The 21,312-nt window shown below is 39.6% G+C and overlaps 1 protein-coding gene across 4 annotated transcripts in view; it reads left to right on the top strand.

Annotated features, from left to right (window-relative positions):
- Window positions 1-21,312, top strand: part of Zbtb44 (zinc finger and BTB domain containing 44) — a 63,503-nt gene that overhangs the window by 20,032 nt on the left and 22,159 nt on the right. For all 4 annotated transcript variants that reach the window (XM_028858988.2, XM_037207657.1, XM_028858989.2 and 1 more), the window contains exon 2: window positions 14,448-15,523. In XM_028858988.2, the coding sequence (XP_028714821.1) occupies window positions 14,506-15,523 (1,018 nt within the window). In that variant the 5' untranslated portion in view covers window positions 14,448-14,505. The remainder of the gene's footprint in view (window positions 1-14,447; window positions 15,524-21,312) is intronic.

Below are 21,312 nucleotides of genomic sequence, written 5' to 3'. Positions count from 1 at the left end.
CAAATGCTCTTAACCTCTGAGCCATCTCTCCATCTTCCATCTTGTTTGTTTGTTTGTTGAGACAGGGTTTCTCTGTGTAACCTTAACTGTCCTAGAACTCACTCTATAGACCAGGCTGACCTCAAACTCCCAGAGATCTACCTGCCTCTGCCTCCCCAGTGCTGGTGGCGTTAAGGGCACGCGCCGCCACCACCACCACCACCCAGTTCATTAGTAATTTTTTAAAGGAGGAAGGTTATGATAATTGTTCATCCATTGTATATTACCTATAGGCATCTAAGATAATGAAAGGAATTCCAGTAATAGCACATCGTTTGTAAATTATATGAATTCCAATATTAAATTTGTGAATTTTTAGTTATACATGTGCTTGTCTTTGTGATATCTGTGGAGTAAAGAACAAGAAAGAAAGATTTCTTATTGTCATAACTGTTTTTTAAAATTAGGTTGAATATAAATTATATAAAAAGGACAATTTTGTGATGTTGAGATGGCTGCACTTATTACACAAGTCTGACAACTTCAGTGCCATCTCTGGAACCCATGTAAACATAGCCAGAGAGAACTGACTGTACAAAGTTGCCCTCTTATCTCTGTAAGCATGCCTTTCTGAACCTAACATGCACACATAGGATAATACATTGTTTTAAGGAAAAAATTTGGTGCCAGATGTGGTAGCACATGCCTTTAATTCCAGCAATGGCAAGGGGGTGTGAGAAAATGAGAATTTAAGTACTTCCTTACACTTTGTGTTAAAAATCTATGGTGATGTTTACTTTGGTACCCTGAAAAATTTTTTTTCTCTTTTTTTGTTTTCCTAGACAGGGTTTTTCTATATAGCCCTGGCTGTCCTGGAACTAGCTAGCTCTGTAGACCAGGCTGGCCTTAAACTCACAGAGACCTGCCTGTCTCTGCTTCCTGAGTGCTGGGATTAAAGGCCTGTGCCATTACTACCTGGCCCTGAAGTTTTAAAAGTAGATAAAAATGCTTCCACTTGTGCCAAGTGTGGGGGAGCACACCTTAATCTCAGCTCTCAGAGGGCAGAGGCAGGCAGATAGATCATTGAGTTCCAGGGCAGCCAGGGCTATGCAGAGAGACCTTGTGTGGGGTGGGGGGTTGCTACTTATATAACAATGTGAAGATACTTAAGTCATTGAACTGTACATTTAAAACTTATTGTCAGGGCCGGGCGGTGGTGGCGCACGTCTTTAATCCCAGCACTCAGGAGGCAGAGGCAGGCGGATCTCTGTGAGTTCGAGGCCAGCCTGGGCTACCAAGTGAGTCCCAGGAAAGGCGCAAAGCTACACAGAGAAAACCCTGTCTCGAAAAACAAAAACAAACAAACAAACAAAAAAACTTACTGTCAGAATGACATTTGTTATGCTCTCAGCATGTTTATATATATATTTTACAATACCATTCAGTTCTACATATCAGCCATGGGTTCCCCTATTCTCCCCCCTCCCACCCCCTCCCTTACCCCCATCCTACCTCCCATTCCCACCTCCTCCAGGACAAGTCCTCCCCTGAGGACTGCGATCAACCTGGTAGACTCAGTCCAGGCAGGTCCAGTCCCTTCCTCCCAGACTGAGCCAAGTGTCCATGCATAAGTTCCAGGTTTCAAACAGCCAACTCATGCAATGAGCACAGGACTTGGTCCCACTGCCTAGTTGCCTCCCAAACTGATCAAGCCAATCAACTGTCTCACCTATTCAGAGGGCCTGATCCAGCTGGGGGCCCCTCAGCCTTTGGTTCATAGTTCATGTGTTTCCATTCATTTGGCTATTTTTTTTTCAATAATTGAGTAAAACTGAAATGTATTATATCAGCATGGTTTTTAAAAGCAGCTTTGCCCATGGAAGTGTACATACTTGAAAATCAGTCAGTCGCACATGTCATGGCTGAAATAATTCAAATACAAATGACACTGGTAACTTGCAAACGAAAATGTGAACCAGTTACAATAGCCACTGTTCTGAAAATGCAGTGAAATGTTAGGATCGGGGTGGACTTCAGTCAAGTGTATTAAAAGGCTATCAGAATGCAAGGTCATTCAAAACACCTTCCTAAAGAGTTAGAATTTGAGCAAATTTCATTAATGGGTAAAACAAATGTAATACATTCACACAGTGTTGTAATATTACTAAGTCTTGGAGAGCAGGGAACTGTAGTGTGGCTCAATCATGAGAGCATTATGTAAGTGACCACTTAAACCTTGAATTGTAAACTGAGACAAACTAGGAAAGTGTCTCCTAGGAGCCAAGGGAGGGAAGACTGAAGAGTTGTTGTTTAGTGGGTACTGAGTTCCAGGTTGAAATGGTTTGGAGGTGGATAGTGATTGTTGTCTTCTAGAAGTGCAAATGTACTTAATGCCACTGAAGTGTAGACCTATCTTAAGGTAAATTTTATGGATGAGCCATATCTCCAGCCCCAAGGGAGAGTGTTCTTTTTTAAATTACTTCTTCAATCATATTGCTTTTTACTGGTCTTTTGAATTTGTCTTTCTCATCTTGGGTGCATGAGTCCATCCATTTCTTTTAGATTTTTCAGTTGTTTGTAATGTAAGTTTTTAAGTTCTTGTGCTTTTTTAAAATTTTAATTGGAATCCATTGTATTGCCTCCCTTTTCACCTCTTAATTGTAAGTAGAGTCTTCTCTTTTAGTTAGCTATAGGTTTTTGGATCTTGCTAACTTTCTTAAATTTATTTATTTTTGTTTTTGAGACTGGGTCTCTATATAACTCTGGCTGTCTTGGAGCTCACAATGTAGACCAGTCTGGCCTTGAACTCAGATAGATCTGGCTGCCTCTGTGAGTGCTGGAATTAAAGGCATTCGCCACCACCGCTTGGCTTTTAGTCTTCACTTTCTTTTGGTTGATTTGGCTATGGGTTTTTGGATCTTGTTAATCTTTTTGAAGAACCATTTCTTTGATTAGTTTATTTATATTTTCTTATTTCAATTTCATTAATTACTGACCTGATCTTTATTTGGGTTTCTATTATTCTTTTCTTTTTTAATTGTTTACTTATTTATATTTTTTGTATGCATGCTCTGCATGTATACCTGCATGCGAGAAGAGAGCATCCAATACTATATAGATGGTTGTAAGCCACCATGTGGTTGCTGGGAATTGAATTCGGGACCTCTAGAAGAGTAGCTAGTGGTCTTAACCACTAAGCCATCTCTCCAGCTCTGGGTTTCTATTATTCCTGTTTTTACAAGGCTCTTAGAGCACTAAATTATTTATTTGAAGTCACTCTGCTTTTTAAAAATATTTTTTACTTAGCCGGGCGGTGGTGGCGCACGCCTTTAATCCCAGCACTTGGGAGGCAGAGCCAGGCGGATCTCTGTGAGTTCGAGGCCAGCCTGGGCTACCAAGTGAGTTCCAGGAGAGGCGCAAAGCTACACAGAGAAACCCTGTCTTGAAAAACTAAAAAAAAAAAAAAAAAAAAAAAAAAAAAAAAAAAAAATATTTTTTACTGGGACAGGAGGAGCACACATTTGTCATGTGTGTGTAGAGGCCCAAGAACAGTATATGGATGGAGTTGGTTCTCCTCTCCCACCTTTTTGTGGTTTCTGGAGACTAGATTCAGTTATCAGACTTGGTAGCAAGTGCTTTACTTACTGACCTATCTCTTTACCCATGAACCATTTCATTAGACACCTCTGGGTTTTGTGGATTTTTTTAAAATGTAGTCACTTATAGTGTGAATTTCCTTTTGTAGTACAGTTTTCATGGTATTCTAAAGGTACTGGTTTTCATTTTCATTCACTTCTGAGCATTTCAAATAAACCTTCTCCTCAAACTGTGAGCCAAAATAAATCCTCTCTTAAGTTGCTCTCTTAAGGCATTCTGTACAGCAAGAAAAAATAACTAGTAAAGAACATTGGTACCAAGAAAAGTATGGATGTTATGTTAGACACCTGACCATGTGGTTCTTAGGTTCTTAGAACTGGTTTGCAGGAAGGATGTGGAAGAGTTTGGAATTTGGAGCTAGAAAATTGCTAGAATGCAGAAGTTAATGGGTTATTATGGTTGGAACTTGGGAAAACAGAATACTAAGAGAAACATAAGGTGTAGACACCCAGCTCATGAAGTTTCAAAGGGGGATAAGGATTCTATTGGGAAGTGGGCTAGGTGCCTTTCAGGTTACATTAGTGCATGAGAGGGGCAGAGGGGGTGCGGTGAGATCAGTCTTTGTTGTAACTGTGGCCTGAAAATTTTAGTGAGGCTGAATTTTAAAGTAATGAATATAATATGTTTGGAGAAAATCTCAGTGCAAGGGTAGCATTAAGAGTGTGTGGCATGGGTACTTGCTCACTGCTCTTACTCAGGTCTAAAGAGAGGGGGGAAAGGCAAAAAGGTATGAATTGTGCAGTTTGCCATGAAAAGGAGCCATGTGCAAGTTTAAAGTTGGAGGCAAGGGGGATGCTACAAAAGAAGCCCTAACTGTACCACACACAGGCACCAACACACACACCTCCCCCCCACACACAGGTGCACATACACACAAATAAAAGTAACTGTAACTGTTAACTGAATTAGCCCCCTTAAAGAAAAACTTCTGCTCTGCACTGGGAGAGTAGGACAAGTGCCCTGAGGACAATAAGATCCCACCCAAAGGCTCCAACTTAAGAAAATGCACATTTGCTATGAAAGGAGAGAACCTGAAGTGAGGATGCAGCTGAAGGTGTTCCTGCCCCAAACCGCTGCCTAGGAAACTAAACTAGCAGCCCTAAAGCTGTGATCCAAGGGGCCAGGCTCCATCCCAAACTAGCCGCAGAGATTGGAGCATCCATGTGGTACTGATTTTTGCAGTCATGAAAGATTCAAGAGTGAGTGGGTCGTGGAAACATGCTTCAGGGAGCTGCTGAGGCTGAGCAATGTATGGCAGGGTCAGAGTCCTTGAAAGGATCCCTACATCAAGGTGTGAAGGTAAGTGAAACCTAAGTTACAGTGGCGGCTCCAGTGTATTAAAGATGTCAGAACTTTGGGATATCTAAACAGAAGAAGAAAAGGAAAAAGCCTGCAACTACATCATAGACCTGGGCTAGGAGAGAGGCTGCAAGTGTGCTGCAGGCCGCAGGGCTGCAGGACTAGACTACCCAAGCTCTTTGGAGCCCAAAGGAGTCCACAAATTTCAGATGCCAAACATGGGGTACAGGATAGGATATTGGCCCCGCTGAGCTTCGATCTTGTTTTAACTCAATCTTACCTTACTACACTCCTTTTTTGGAATATAAATGTTTACTCTGTGCCATTGTATATTGGAACTGTGTAACTTTTTTCTTAATGTCATAGGGGCTCACAGTTAAGAGATTGCCTTGAGTCTCAGAAGAGCTTTGAATGTTTGTTTGATTGATTGTTTTAACATTGTTGGGACTAGTAGATACTATGGGAACTTTTGGAGTTAAGAGTCAATGCATTTTGCATATAGCCTCAGGCTATGGGAGCCATAGTTGGAATATTGCAGTTCTTCATTCCTATTTAGTCACAGTAATGAGAAAAGTAATTGATGTGACCCGTTTGACCCATGGTTTCATTTAACTCAGAGGTTTCTCTTTTGTCAGGATGACATACGTATTGATGAGAATGAGGTATTGAAGTCACCCACTAGTGTTATATTGGGAACAATTTGTCTTTACATCTAGTGTTTATGAAATTGGGTGCACCAGTATTCAGTGTATACATGTTTAGAATTGTAATGTCCTCTTGGTAGATTGTTCACTTTATCCTATCATTGTGTTTATTTTATAGTATTTGCTTTCCTATTCATAATCTAAACTATTGTTCTGACATGGTCTATTCTTCACTGCAGTTTCCTGTTTATTTTTCTCTTCTGTGTGAAAGATTCAATTATCTGTCTTAGTGGTCACAAACTTGGAAATCCGTTTCTCCTTCAGTTATGACAGGTAGTTTTACTCGGTGTATAGTCTGCAATCTGCATTCTTTATTTCTTTCTCCTCCCTCCCTCCCTCCCTCCCTGTTTTGCTTTCCTTCGAAATAGGGTTTTTCTTGCCATCCTGGAACACGCTCTGTAGACCAGACTGGCTAGCCTGCCTCTGCCTCCCCAGTGCTGGGATTAAAGGTGTGAGCCACCACACCTGGCTTTCTTTCAGAGTTTGAAATACATCACATCATTCCATGCCCTCCTGGCTTTTCAAATTTCTGTTGAGAAATCTACTGTTATTTTGGTGGGCTTGCCTTTGTGTGTGACTTGCTTCTCTTGGTATATTTTTTTTTGTTATGATTATTTAGTGGGTTAAGTATAATGTGAGGGGAGGGTATTTAAAAAAAATTTTTGAATTGTATGTATGTTTGTGTGTCTGTGTGGGGGTATGTATGCATGATTGCAATTTCCTGTGAAGGCCAGAGGATAGTGTTGGATCCCCTAAAGCTGGAGTTACAGATGGTTGGGAGCTGTCTGATGGAGTACTAGAAATCAAACTAGGGTCTTCTGTAAGGACAGTCTGTCCCCTTAACTGCTAAGCCACCTTTCTAGCCCCAAGGAGAGATTTGTTTTGTTTCCCCTGATCATCTCTAGTGTTCTAATTGCCTCCTAGTTTTTGTTTGTTTGTTTGTTTGTTTGTTTGCCTTTTTAAGGGCATCCTTTGCCCTAATTTTGGGAACTTTTCTGTTAGGGCTTTTGTTGAAATGTTTTCAGTGCCTTCAGACTGAAAATCTTCTTTATGATTCTTGGACTTGGTTTTTAATATCCCATGTATCTTGAAAATATCATACTTTTGAGCCATGCATGGTGGCACACTGCTTTAATCCCAGCACTCCAGAGGCAGGCAGATCTGAGTTCTAGGCCAGTATGGTCTACAGAGAAAGTTCCAGGACAGTGATGGTTATATGGAGAAACCCTGACTAAAAATCAAAAAGAAAATATCGTCCATACTTTGTCCCTAATCTTTGTCTTGTTTTCACGTGTCTATTCCTCCGCATGTCTTCAAGCTCCAGTGTTCAGGCCTCGCCTTGATCTTGGTCTATTGGTGGCACTGTCCAAGGAGCTTTTGATTTTACTCGATGTGTTTTTCATGTCAGTATTTTCTTTCTTTCTTTTTTAATTGAATTTGTCTTTCATATCTTACATTGGCTTTCTTATTTCATTTGGGTCTTTATTTTCTTTTAATTTCTTCAAAGATTTACTGTCCTTCTTTGACTTCTTTGAATATAATTATATTTTGTTGTTATTCTTTGGGATTTCATCTATCACTCTCACTGAATGCCAGTGACATGGATTAGTAACTTTGGGGGAGTTTCGTGGCTTTAGTTTTTCTCGTTTTTTCATATTACTGTTAGGATTATTTCATTGATTGGAATTTGTATTAGCTGTATCCATTCTGTTGAAATGTTCAGGTGGGGCTAGATTGTAGAAGAGTTGAGATACGTGGTTCAGAAGTTATAGCCCTAGTCCAAGAGCCCAGGATGCTTGGTCCTTTATGTATATCTCTCCCAGTGTAGAATTTTAAATGCAGGAACAAGCACAGTTCCTGACTTTCTCTTATGCAATTCCTGTACCAGCCAGGGAACAACCATAGTGCCCCCTTCCCCCGCCCTTTAAAAAAAACAAAACACAGTTGGAAGGTAAAGGAACAAGGATAAGGATAGTATGATGTATACTAGGACTTCAGTCGCTAAGAGTCATAGTGGAAAAAAGAAGGGTGAATGTGGGGGTAGGGATAAGTATTAAATCAACTCTGAAAAAAATCAAAGTAGTGGGGAAAAAGCTTGGAGAGGAACCTGAAGATGCTGTTAGGGTCTACAGATTTTAGAGATTGTTAAAGCTATGGAAGTTTTTGGTTCAGAAATACAAGATGAATAGGTTAGAAATGAGAATGTATATGAGTTGTGCATAGGAAGAATAGAGAGTACCCAACTGTAGACTGGACAAAACAATCCTAAAACCTATCCAAGCAATTTTAAACTAAAGCAGGATTATTATGAGATGTGCAAGAGTGAAGTTTATTTTTTTAAAAAGACAAATAAAAGAATAATAAACCAAGAGACAAGGTATAATAATAGATTAAAACTTTTTACATTATTATGGAAGGAGTTCAATTTGCAATTCCAGTTCAAACTCATAAAACCGGATTTGGGATGTGTACTGTGCCCAGGGAGTTGAGACCAGTTAAGCTTGCAAGTGCATTTCTGGCACAGCTGTACTGAGTTGAGTGTGAGATTATTTCCTCCTTGGTACTGTCTGGGTGGTGCAGTCAGGGGCGGGCATGAGCAGAAGCCTTGTCAGAGTAACTATGTGTAAGGAGAAGCACTACTCCAGCAGTTTCTACTGCCCTCCTTGGAGCCTCTTGGTTCAGTCAAATTCTGATTCACAGTCATTTCTGCCAGCAGTCCATGGAGATCTCACCTGGACTAATAAATTAATTGACAAATACAGTCTGTTACTGGAATAAAGATTGGTATGTTTTATCTTGACTGTTTCTTTCATTGAGTCTTATTGGTGGGACTGTCAATCCACCATTTTACCCATAAATTCTCTGCTTAAATTCATTTTAGTCCAGACTATTGCTCTGGATATAGGTAGGGATCTATCACTGAGAGTGAGAATTTGAACCTTTGTCTGAAGAACAATGATCATGTCAATGTTGTTTGACTCTGGAAGATGATGCTAATAGTTACCCAGTCCAAAAGATTTGTTATGAGACTTTTTTTAAAATTTTACACTTTTGAAAAAAATACTTATTTTTATGTCTATAAATAAGTGTTTTTGCTTGCATTTTATGTATGTGTACCATATGTCTGCCTGATGCCCAAGGAAGCCAGAAGAAGACATTGAACTGTACTTACAGTTGTCAGATACAATGTGGGTTCAGGGAACTGAACCTGGGTCCTCTCTAAGAATGAAAAGTGCTTTTAATTGCTGAGCCATTTCTCTAGGCTAGGATGAGTCTTGTAGACAGAGAAATTTAACAGTCTGTAACTAGAGTGTTTTTGTGTAGTCCATGCTCTTAGGCCCTTTTGGTTGGCTTTGTAGTACAGAGTGGAGTAAGTTAGGATAACAAAGGGCGCAGAATTCCTAGAGTGAATAAAAGAAGTTGAGGCCAGATGGTAGAGATAGTCACATTGTGAGCAAAAGAAATGATTACCATCCAGCTGGAAATACAGAGGCTCTCATACACTGACCCAGGAGAGGAGCAAGAAAAGCCAAAATGAAGGGTTGTTTGAACTTTAAACATCATAGTCACAGCAGTTTTTATTATTTTGTTATTTCGTGTGTATGGGCACTATTGCCTGCATATACGTGTGCGTGCTAAATTCATGCAGAAGGCCAGAAAAGGGTGACATCAGATCCCCTGGGACTGGAATTACTATAAACTGCTTTTATGAACTGTCGTGTGGGTGCTGGGGACTAAACCCAGGTCCTCTGGAAGAGCAGCCAGTGCTTGTAATATCTGAGCCATCCAGCTCACACAGCAGATTTTAAATACAAGGTTACATTTCTTGAAGGTGTAATTAATCTTAGAAATCCCCCCTGATGATATTTATTCCAGGCTAGAGTTAGGGCATTCTCAATAGCCTGAACACTGGGCAAACTACCGAGGTATTTAGAGTAACACCCAAGCAGAACATAGAGCCAAATGCAGAGTTAAAAGCCCGGAGGTCAGAGAGCAGTAGCTAAGAGCTGAGATCAAGACCGCCTTCTTATCACCCGCTGCCGCCGTCCTTCCCGAGAAAGAGACCTACTTCCTGTGTGTCTTTTTTTATTGACTATCTGTTCTGCTTTCTCATTGGTTGTAAACCCAACCACATGACCTCCTCGTCACTGCCTGTCTATACAGACTTCCAGGTCTCTATGGTTGGTATTGAGATTAAAGGCATGTGTCTCCATGATGGCTGTATCCTTGAACACACAGAGATCTGCCTGTTATGTGATCGAGATTAAGGGTGTGTGTTGCTGGAGGGCTTCTCTCCAGGTTCCCCAAGCCCCGCAGTCCCACAATCCACGTATAAAATAATCACTCAGACGCTTATATCACTTATAAACTGTATGGCCGTGGCAGGCTTCTTGCTAACTGTTCTTTTATCTTAAATTAACCCATTTCTATAAATCTATACCTTGCCACGTGGCTGGTGGCTTACCAGCGTCTTCACATGCTGCTTGTCCTGGCGGTGGCTGCAGTGTCTCCTCCTCAGCCTTCCGCTTCCCAGAATTCTCCTCTCTCCTTGTCCCACCTACTTCCTGCCTGGTCACTGGCCATCAGTGTTTTATTTATATAAAGCAATATCCACAGCAGGTGTGTCTTACCACACTGCCAGACTTCTGCTAAATGGCTTGCTATTAGCTCTGACCCCCAGGCACTTTTATTTATTAACATACAAATAAAATCACATTTCAGCACAAATAAAATACCACCATACAGGTCACCTGTAGATTTGTTGGTATAGTGTGAAAAGTTAGCTTGAGTTGAGCTTGATCTGAGATGGGAATCCAGAAAGTCTAGCTGCAGTGAGAGTGGTAAGAATAACCCTGTCCTTGGTTGAAAAGGTTGTTTGTTCTTGAAAGTCCTTTAAGAGGATACAGTCTCCAGGCCTGATTTCAGTAAGATATAGGGTGAGATATGAGGAGAGTGCCAGGAAATGCTGACCAGCATGCTCCCTGCTCAGGCTTCTAAGAATCAAGCTGTAAAGACTGAGCTGGTCATTTCCTAAGATAGCGTTGGGTAGGGATCCAGTGTTGAGGAGAAAAGGCCTATGGTGGGATAACTTGAAAGGGCTTCAGCATAAAGGTGCTTGTCTTCTTTGTTTCTTTCCTGTTGTGATGACAATCTACTGTTGCAAAAGCAAGCTAAGGGACAAAGGGCTTATTCTGGCTAACAGCCCCAAAAGGTGTCAGTAACATTGAGTAAACCACTTACATCGTTTGTCTTTAGATATGAGTGAAATCTGTTTGCCAATCCTATCCAGGCAAGTTTCCCCTCAGTTGAGTGGGAAAGGAATAGGTAGGTTAGCCTCAGATGTCCCTGAGGACTGACAAGCCTACAGATAGAGCAGTTTTTACTGAATTAAATTTATCATTTAATTACTGATTTGAGAAGTAGATAAGGGGAATATGGAGAGGGTGAAGAGGCTTGCACCTACCTAAGTATTATGTAGTCTGAGAGATGTTCCCTTTGTTGATGCAAGGATTTTTTTTTTCCTTGTAAGGAAAGCCAGAACCATTTTTTTGTTAGCTTCTTCCTCTATTGGCTCCTCCTGTTCCTTTTAGCCATACTCAGGAATGATTGAGGTAATGAATAGCCAGGGCCTCAGTGTCTGGAAAGGGTAAAAGAGTATCTTTCCTTGCCTTTTTTTTTTTTTTTTTTTTTTTTTATCCATTCTGATACTTTCCAAAGCTTGAATATTTCTAAAGCTTAAGTGTTGGTGTCCTATGCAGTAAATAACTGCAGCCTGGCTGGAGTTTGGGCAGCCCCAGTTTAAAAGTCCTCTTCTAGATTGCTGCATGTGAATGCAGGATGTGGAAGATACTTTAGGAGTCAGTATAGATGGTAAGTTAGGAGTCAGTATAGATGTTAAGTCTTTTACCTTTTTCCAGGATGAGAGCTCTAGTAAAGGCAGTAAGTTATGTCTTACAGGCAGATGTTGTTTAGGGGTATGTATATACTTATAAAAACTAAAAACCCATACCCCCACACAACATGTATGAGATTATCTGTAACCACAGTCATTATTCATAATCAAAAGATAGGAACAGACGGAAGAGAGAACTCAGTGGTACAGTACTTGTGTAAGCATGAGGATCCGAGTTCAGCTCCCCAACACTTATAAAATGTTGAGTATGGTATTATGGACCTGTGATCCCAGAGCTGGTGACACAAGACGGGAAGATTCCAGGGGGCTAATTGTAGTCTTGGATCCTTTTAGGATAGGAAGAGACTACTACTGTTCAACTACTGGATTTCTCTGTTGTTTGTTACTGTCTGAACCATGTATTTGATTAGCCTCAGAGATCTGATATAGGTTCTGTTATCCCTGTTTTACTGCTGCAGAAATTAAGTACAATGGTTAAACTTCATATCACTGTATACATGACATAATCAAGATGACAATCCAGTATTCTGGTCCCATTCTATGCTTTTAACCACTCCACTCTTGGCTTTTATGTACTGTTGGAAAATAATGGCATATTTCTTCATCTTGGCTGTTCTTTACATCAGACTCATGTCCTTTAGAGCTTTCCCAAGTATAATAGGCCTGAGATAAAGAGAAAACAGGCCTCTGCTTTTAAAGTTGGGCCATTAAGAGTGATTACTTTGATTGGGATTGTGTGGTTGAGGGCAGTCACTATTTTTTTCCTTTTAGGAAACAAGAAAAGAGTTGAATGGGGTTTGGAACTCAGAACCCAATGATTATTGGCAAAACTCCTTTTCTAATTTCTAGCTCTTTGATCGTAGAAGATGGAGGTAACATCAGGCTGAAAAAGGTTTCCACTCCCTCTCCTTGTCAGGTAGCCTTGTACTACTTTCTTAGAAGGCTGGTACAATGTCTGGACTTCCACCCAAATCAAGTTCAAAGTGGTCTCATTTTAGCATTCTGTTGCACATTTTCCAACTATGATGCTTAATTTCTTGTTTTTTTGTTTGTTTGTTTTTGTTTTTTGTTTTGGTTTTGGTTTTTTGAAACAGGGTTTCTCTGTGTAGCTTTGCACCTTTCCTGGAACTCACTCTGTAGCCCAGGCTGGCCTCAAACTCACAGAGATCCACCTGCCTCTGCCCCCCAAGTACTGGGATTAAAGGCGTGCGTCGCCGCCGCCGCCGCGCCGCCGCCGCCGGCCCCCCCCCCCCCCCCCCGCCCCCCAGCAATTTCTTGTCTTTTAATACCCATGCTCATATATATGGTCCCTAGTTCATGAGTGTCATTTGCTCAAAGGCATGCTTCTGCTCTCAGCCACATGATGGAAATCAAAGTAATCACTCTTGTGTGTTTACTGACATACAGCCAGTAAACAACACAGGTATGCAACTTCCTGTTTGTGTAAGAGAAAATTTGTCAAATCCATTGTTATGTCTTTGTGAGTACTTTGGCGTTTTTTTGTTTGTTTGTTTGTTTAAGTTTGGAGTTTGGACGTTTGTTGTTTTGAGTTTTTTGAGACAGAATCTATGTATGAATGCTTGGCCTGAAACTAACCATGTAGGTCAGGTTGACCTTGAACTTGTGGTTATTTTCCTAATGTACTGCCTCCAAAATGCTAGGATTATAGGCATGCATTACTATGTCTGCCTGTGGTTACTTGTATTTAGAAAAAATATGTGATTTTGTTGTTGTCTTTAACGATCTTACTTGACTCTCTTCTCCTTGGAGGACTGAGCAACACTTTAATCCATATAACAGAATAAGTATTCCTGGAGCAGGAACACTTTTGAATTTGGTCAAGGTCATTATTTCTATGGTATCAGCTCTCTCACCTTATTTTTTTTTTAAGATTTTATTTATGTACTTATTATGTATCCAGGGTTCTGCCTACATGCCAAAAGAGGGCACCAGATCTCATTATAAAATAGAGCCATCATTTAGTTGTTGGGAATTGAACTCAGGACCTCTGGAAGAGCAGCCAGTACTCTTAACCTCTAAGCCATCTCTCTTGCCTTCTCTTACCTTCTTAAGATTCATTTCATGTTATCCTTCATCATGATGTCAAGTAGGGAACAGTTTTGTCTCCTGTCATTAGATTATTCAGACTTTTAAAAAATCTTGTAATCTTTTCTTTTTCCCTTCTCCCTTTCTCCTATACATTCATCTGAATAAAACATTTGACAGAAAGCTGCGTGGTGGCAGCAGCGTCATATGCCTTTAATCTCAGCACTCAAGAGGCAGAGGCAGGTGGATTTCTCTGAGTTTGAGGCCAGTCTGGTCTACAGAGTGAGTTCCAGGACAGCCAAGGGTACACAGAGAAACCTTGTCTCAAGATAGAATCATTTATAATGCTTACCTGACATTATTTACTGCATGTTCACATTTAGAAGCAGGGATAATTATATACCTACTGACCAAGGTGTCTTTGACAGTCAAAAGATTATCATGTGTTAAATATTTACAACAGTTTCTAGCACATAAAAGCACTCTATAATTGTCATTTACCTATTGTTTTAGAATGCTGCTCATTAACAATAATTTATAAACCACTGGTTGATGGTTTAGAGAATATATGTTTATTATTTGTGCATTCATAGCCCAAGCTGGGCTCAAACTTACTGTGTAGCATAGGTTGGCCTTGTGGCAGTCTCCTTACTAGGATTTTTAGGAATTGGACACCACAACAGACCAGAAAATCCATTGTAATACATTCCATACCTGAAGTTTTTCTATTTCACAGTCTTATTTTAGACTTTTTATTTGGCATAGTGGCTACATGAAAATGGTATAAATAGTTCATTTCAGCTGTTAAGCTATCATTTGATGTTTTGTTTCTGTATTTTTTTTTTTAGGACATTTCTGACTTATTGCATCCTTGAAGAGCATCAGTAGAAGAGGAAAAAAAGAAAGATGGGTGTGAAAACATTTACTCACAGTTCTTCTTCCCATAGCCAGGAAATGCTGGGAAAACTAAATATGTTACGAAATGATGGACATTTTTGTGATATCACTATTCGTGTCCAGGACAAAATCTTCCGGGCTCATAAGGTAGTACTAGCAGCTTGCAGTGATTTCTTTCGAACAAAACTTGTTGGCCAAGCAGAGGATGAGAACAAAAATGTGTTGGATCTGCATCATGTTACAGTGACTGGCTTTATACCTCTATTAGAATACGCTTACACAGCCACTCTGTCAATTAACACAGAAAATATTATTGATGTTCTCGCTGCAGCAAGCTACATGCAGATGTTTAGTGTTGCTAGTACCTGCTCGGAGTTTATGAAATCAAGTATTTTGTGGAATACACCTAATAGCCAGCCAGAAAAGGGTCTAGATGCTGGACAAGAAAATAGTTCTAACTGCAATTTTACTTCTCGAGATGGAAGTATTTCTCCAGTGTCTTCAGAGTGCAGTGTTGTGGAAAGGACCATTCCTGTCTGCCGAGAATCCCGGAGAAAACGCAAAAGCTACATTGTTATGTCCCCTGAGAGTCCTGTAAAATGTAGCACACAAACAAGTTCACCCCAGGTATTGAATTCTTCAGCTTCCTATGCAGAAAATAGAAATCAGCCAGTTGACTCTTCTTTAGCTTTTCCATGGACTTTCCCTTTTGGAATTGATCGAAGGATTCCGCCTGAGAAAGCGAAACAGGCAGAAAACACCCGGACTTTAGAATTGCCTGGCCCATCTGAGGCAGGTAGAAGAATGGCTGACTATGTGACTTGTGAGAGCACAAAAACTACTTTGCCTCTAGGTACAGAAGAAGATGTGCAAGTCAAAGTAGAAAGATTAAGTGATGAGGAGGTCCATGAGGAAGTGTCCCAGCCTGTCAGTGCATCTCAGAGCTCACTGAGTGATCAGCAGACAGTGCCAGGAAGTGAACCAGTTCAAGAGGACCTTCTGATTAGTCCACAGTCTTCCTCTATAGGTATAAATGCTTCCTATGTTTTTCATGATTTTTATAGTCACTTCAAACATTTTTAGGTTTTTATTTTCTGTGCTCAGTCTTATTTAAAAAAAAAAAAAAAAACAAGGGGGGTGTTAAAATATGATAATTGAATTTAATTATTTGTTTGTTTGTTTGCTTGTTTTGGGTCCAGTCTCAATATATAGCCCTAGCTGGCCTGGAACTCACAGAGATCTATCTGCCTCTGCTTGCAAAGTGCTAGGATTAAAGGCATGAGCCACCATGATTAAAGGCCGATGATTGAATTTTTAAAATCATTATTAGCACTATAAGTTTTGTGTATGTGTTTAACAAGTTACACATTGAGGAAGAGCAGAGGTCAACGGGGGATATAAGGGACAAAGGCAGAGATATAAAAATTGTGAATTTCCATTTATTTAAAGAAACAGTCTTGCTTTGTAGTCCAGGTTGGCCTCAAACTGCTGATCCTCTTGCCTCAGACTCCTGGGTGCTCAGATAACAGGTACATACCGCCATACCCTGCTGTGAATTACTTTCACTACAGAAGAAAACAGGTTGGAAAATCTAGTTAAGAATCCAGACACAGTGGTGCAGGTGCTAAGGAAGTACAGGCAGGAGGATGGTAGCCACAGCCGTCCTCAGCTACATAATCGAGACCTGGCTAGGAGAGACCCTGCGTGTCGTGGGGACCCATTTCCTGTTTTGTTCTTTATTAAAAGTGGGTAAGGGCATTTGCAGCCACTTAGGACCTAACCTCTGATAAAAAGACAGATGTTATCATGCTTGTGCTCTTTCTCCCCTTGGTTCCTCTTCTCTCTTCTCTTCTCTTCTCTTCTCTTCTCTTCTCTTCTCTTCTCTCTCTCTCTCTCTCTCTCTCTCTCTCTCTCTCTCTCGTAGATGTAACCAACCGTCTTATTAAAATAAGAAACACAAAACCAATGTAAAAGAGAGAGCCGAGAGGTCAGAGCTCAGAGCTAAAATCTTACCTCCTGCAGTGCTCCTAGCTTCCCCAAAAGAGACCTACTTCCTCTGTGTATGTCTTTATAGTCTTTCTATTCTGCCTTCTCATTGGTTGTAAACCCAAACACATGACTGCCTCGTCACTGCCTGTAAGTACCGCCCTCCAGGTCTTAAAGGCGTATGTCTCCAATACTGGCTGTATCCCTGAATACACAGAAATCTACCTAGCTCTTCTAACCACCACACTCTTGCTATGGCTCTAATAGCTCTGACCCCAGGGCAACTTTATTAACATACAATTAAAATCACATTTCAATACAAATAAAATACCACCATTCATTCTCTCTCTCTCTCTCTCTCTCTCTCTCTCTCTCTCTCTCTCTCTCACACACACACACACACACACACACACACTCTACATAAATGTAAGATAAAAAATATTTATTGAAATTTAAACAATGTGCCAAACATGCTGCTGTGTAAGGAGAAAACATCACTCTTATAACAGAGGAGGTACTGGCCCAAATGGAGAGGCAGATATATCAATAAGTGACTATAACAAACCAGTAAAGATCCTGGGCTGGGCAGATTAAAAGGCATTATTAGTGTAACAATAGAAAAAGCAAGTTAACAACATCGATTTGAGTGGAATCTTAAATAGTGAGAATTTGCCCAAGTAAGCCCACAAAGTGAAGATGTTAAGAATAAGAAACAAAGCACCTAGTAGAAGAGCTTGATGGTTTAGAACACTGAATGTTCAGTAAGCAGTGAATCTAGTGCAAAATGATATACAAAGAAAGTGTGGATACTTGAGTCCTTGGGGAATGAGTGGGAAGTCCAGAGGAGCTGGAAAAACAAGTTGTGGAGAGCCTTGAACACAGTTCCAGTTAAGAGTTACATTCACCTACATGTAACAGACCCCTTCTACAGTGGCTTTACCAAACAGGATCTTTTTTTTTTTTTTTAATTGCATGATATGTTCTAGAATAAGAAGTCTAGAACTGGTAATGTGAATCTACAGTATAATTAGTGTTCTAGGCTCCTTGTATATGTATAACTTACCGTCTTTAGCTGTAGGCTTATTTGCTTTGTGGTTATAAGCTCCTCTTCACTTGCATTCTAGAAAGGGGTAGATAGCACTTGTGATCAGGAATGCACTGAGGTTTCCCAGAAGAAGCTCTTAAGAAACTAGTGTTAGTTTGTGCCTCATTATCTTTCTTAGCTACAGAGAACCTGAGAAAGTGATTATTTGTTGAGTAAATGACGGCTTTGAACAGAAGAATTAGAGCAGAGTAGAGCTGGTGTAGCAATGTGTGCCTTAACTAACACACACACACACACACACACACACACACACACACACACACACACACACACACACACCCGGATTAAGGAGGCAGATGCAGGGAGATGGATCTCTTTTGAGGATAGCTAGAGTGCTACAGAGTAAGACCCTATCTCAGAAATAACAACACCAATAATAAAGCATAGTGGGTATTGAACATGTAACAAGCAGTGCTCACCATAGATACAAGCTCAGTAAGCTTGTAGTTTACCCTAGTCAGTCTGTCTCAAGAAGACTGTAAAGTATGCAGGTACTCAAGGAAAACCAGTTTGCTTTTGGTATTGGTATGCAAGAGATTTGGCTCAGAAACCTGTTAACCTGTATAAGACTGAAACTTTTTTTTATTTTATTTACTCCCCCCCCCCCCCAACATATGAGGTCTCTGCCTGCCTGGCCTGCATGCCAGAAGAGAGGCTTTTTATAAGATGGTTGTGAGCCACCATGTGGTTGCTGGGAATTGAACTCAGGACCTCTGGAAGAGAATCCAGTACACTTAACTGCTGAGCCATCTCTCCAGCCCCAAAAACTATTTTTTAATTACAATATTTTATAAATAATCAACACAACTTAGTAATATTGAGTATGTGCAGTGAGAAGAAGGGGGTCAAAGTACTCAGGATGAAATAATTGTTTATATCATATTCATTGATTCTAAGTAACAAGTTTAGTTTATTGTCTGAATCCAGATGTATCTTACATTGATAATCTTTGTCATTTTTTTTTCTTTCTTAAAAGGACACAAAAATTGATAACTATAGAATAGATTTTTTTCATCTAAATTCAGTAACTTCAGTATGAACATTATTAGTAGGAAAAGGTTGGAGACTGACTCACTTTTAAGAATAATCAGCAAGATCAGTTGTGTGTCAATTTTGCTTGGATATGATATGACCAAGCAATGTTAGGCCACAAAGAAATCAAAAGGTGGGATTTACAAATTTGGACCTTAAGAAACTATGGGAGAGCCAAAATCCTTGAGTGATTCCTATACTTAAGGTTAGGAACTGATTTAAAAAAGAATATTATTATTATTATTATTATTATTATTATTAATGATCTTTCTAGAGGTTAAAAAAACCAAGAACATATTAACTTTGTTAATTTCTTGAGTTTTGACACACTGTTGAGTTTCCAGGGCTGCTATAACAAAGTACCACAAGCTTGGTACTTTTCAAACAGTACAAATGTATTTTCTCACAGCTCAGAAAGGTAAAATTCCTAAAATAAGGTGCCAGAGATCTCTGTTCCCTCTAAAGGTTCCCTGGAAGAACCCTTTCTTGCCTCTTCAAGTGACAGTTGCCAACCATCATTTACATTCCTATAAATTATGGTTTTATCATTCAAATCACTACTTTTATCTTAGCATGACTTTCCTTGTGTGTCCAGATCTGTCTCTGAATCTCTGTCCTTATGATTAATACCAGTCATGGGGTATAGGACCTCACTTGATCTTATGTAACCACATCCTAACTTGACTATATCCACAAAGGCCCCATTTGCAAATAAGGTCTTATTTTTAGTAGCTAAGGTAGGACAACCTGAATTTGAGTAAAGAAATTTTTGAAGAATTGAGTAAAGAAAATTTGAAGAATAAATATAACATTGATTAAAAAAATGTTTAATGTGCACAGATCATAGCTATTTTGAGTCTTTAGTCTTAAAACTATAATTGCTATTATTCAAAAATTTAGAAATCCAGATATTTAAATATCTTGGTAACTACATGTGAAATATTCACTCATTACTTCCAGGTATATCTACTCAGTTCATATTTTGCCTTTACAATCTTACTAAACATGGCTATATAGAGAAATGAGTATAAGTAGACAAAACCTTTAAGTTAGAGAAGCAAAGTTTCTGCCTATATTGTTGTGGATTCTGTAACATGGACGTAGGACTATCTGACCTAGATATCTTGTAATCACATACTCTGAATGGTTTTTTTTCCCCCTGCCTTCATAATCGGCTGCACTAATTACTCTATCTTACATCTACAGATATCTACATTAAAACAAAAGTATAAAGGACAGAAAAGTAAATCCCTGGGATACTGTGGGCAGTCAATAAATGTTCTACTCATGATGTTTTGTTCTCTGTATTTCAGAAGAGCATTACTGTGAGCAGTTCATTTTACTTACTAATTAAAGAAGATACCAAAGTGATAGCTTATCATTCTACTGACTGATAAATTTGATACCTAATAACATTTATTCTGAAATTCTGAAGTAGTAAAAATTTGACTATGAATTTTATTCAAGTGGAATTTTACCTATATTTTAAGTTCCCATTTTCACCAGTTGCCCTGTAAGAGGTAAAATCTAACACCTTGAGCATAGAGTAAGTAGAGACAATAATTACAACAAATCTAAAAGGGAAAAAATGCTGCTGAGATGTATCTTATTATCTAGAAACATACGAGTGGGGCTGGAGAGGTAGTTCGGGGGTTAAGTGCTTCCTGCTCTTCTAAAGGAATGGATACAGTTCCCAGCACCCACCACTCAGCTCACAACTGCCTACTAACTCCACCTTCAGGAGATCCAGTGCCCTCTTCTGGCCATTGCAGTTACTGCAGTCACATGTACACAGTGCACACAGATAATTCTTTTTTTTGAAACACAGGCCATCAATTTGTAGAACATTTCAAGAAAAAAGAATCTTACATGTAATGGCTTCATTATTTATTTTAAAGTATTCAATTATCTGTATTCACCAAGAACAAACATGAATGACTTTAGATAAGCTGCAGCTCACTGAGCTAGCAAAGGAATTCTGAACTCTAGACTAGAATTCTGCCATTAAAAATAAAGTGACTGAAGTTTGCTCAGTCACCTTTTCCAGAGGACCAAAACTGTACTTTCCGAAATTGTCAGAAGCTGCTCTTAGTGTTACTGAAAGCAGCTTCTTACCTCTTTGTGATAGAGTTTGAGGCAACATACAGAACTTTTGAAGCACCCATCATGCCAACTTGTAAGAGTAAATCCTAAGGTTCAAAGTAAATTCCTGATTGTTAAAGGCTGCCTATTCACTTAAATGTCTTTAGAAGGCTACAAAACAGTTTGACCAAGGAACAATTTGTATCTGTGTAAATAGCCAAAATACTCCTAAAGGACCTTATTTATAAGAAGCAAAATGAGCCAAGCAGTGGTGGCACATGCCTTTAATCCCAGCACTTGGGAGGCAGAGGCGAGTGGATCTCTGAATTTGAGGCCAGCCTGGTCTACAAATTAAGTTCCAGGACAGCCAGGATTCTGTTACACAGAGAAACCCTGTCTCAAAAAAACTAGATAGATAGATAGATAGATAGATAGATAGATAGATAGATAGATAGATAGATAGAAAGAAAGAAAAAACCAAATAGATAGATAAATAGATAGACAGACAGACAGACAAACAGACTTCCATTTCTGTCAAGTCCTATCACCAAAGACCAACTATAGTGAACAGTTCACTTCATCACTCCCTTACAAGGGCGATCACACCACAA

Source organism: Peromyscus leucopus, chromosome 7, assembly GCF_004664715.2.
Source record: "Peromyscus leucopus breed LL Stock chromosome 7, UCI_PerLeu_2.1, whole genome shotgun sequence".
Lineage (NCBI taxonomy): Eukaryota > Metazoa > Chordata > Mammalia > Rodentia > Cricetidae > Peromyscus > Peromyscus leucopus.
The sequence above is the reverse complement of the archived record's forward strand: the minus strand, read 5'-3'. Positions and strand labels throughout refer to the sequence as shown.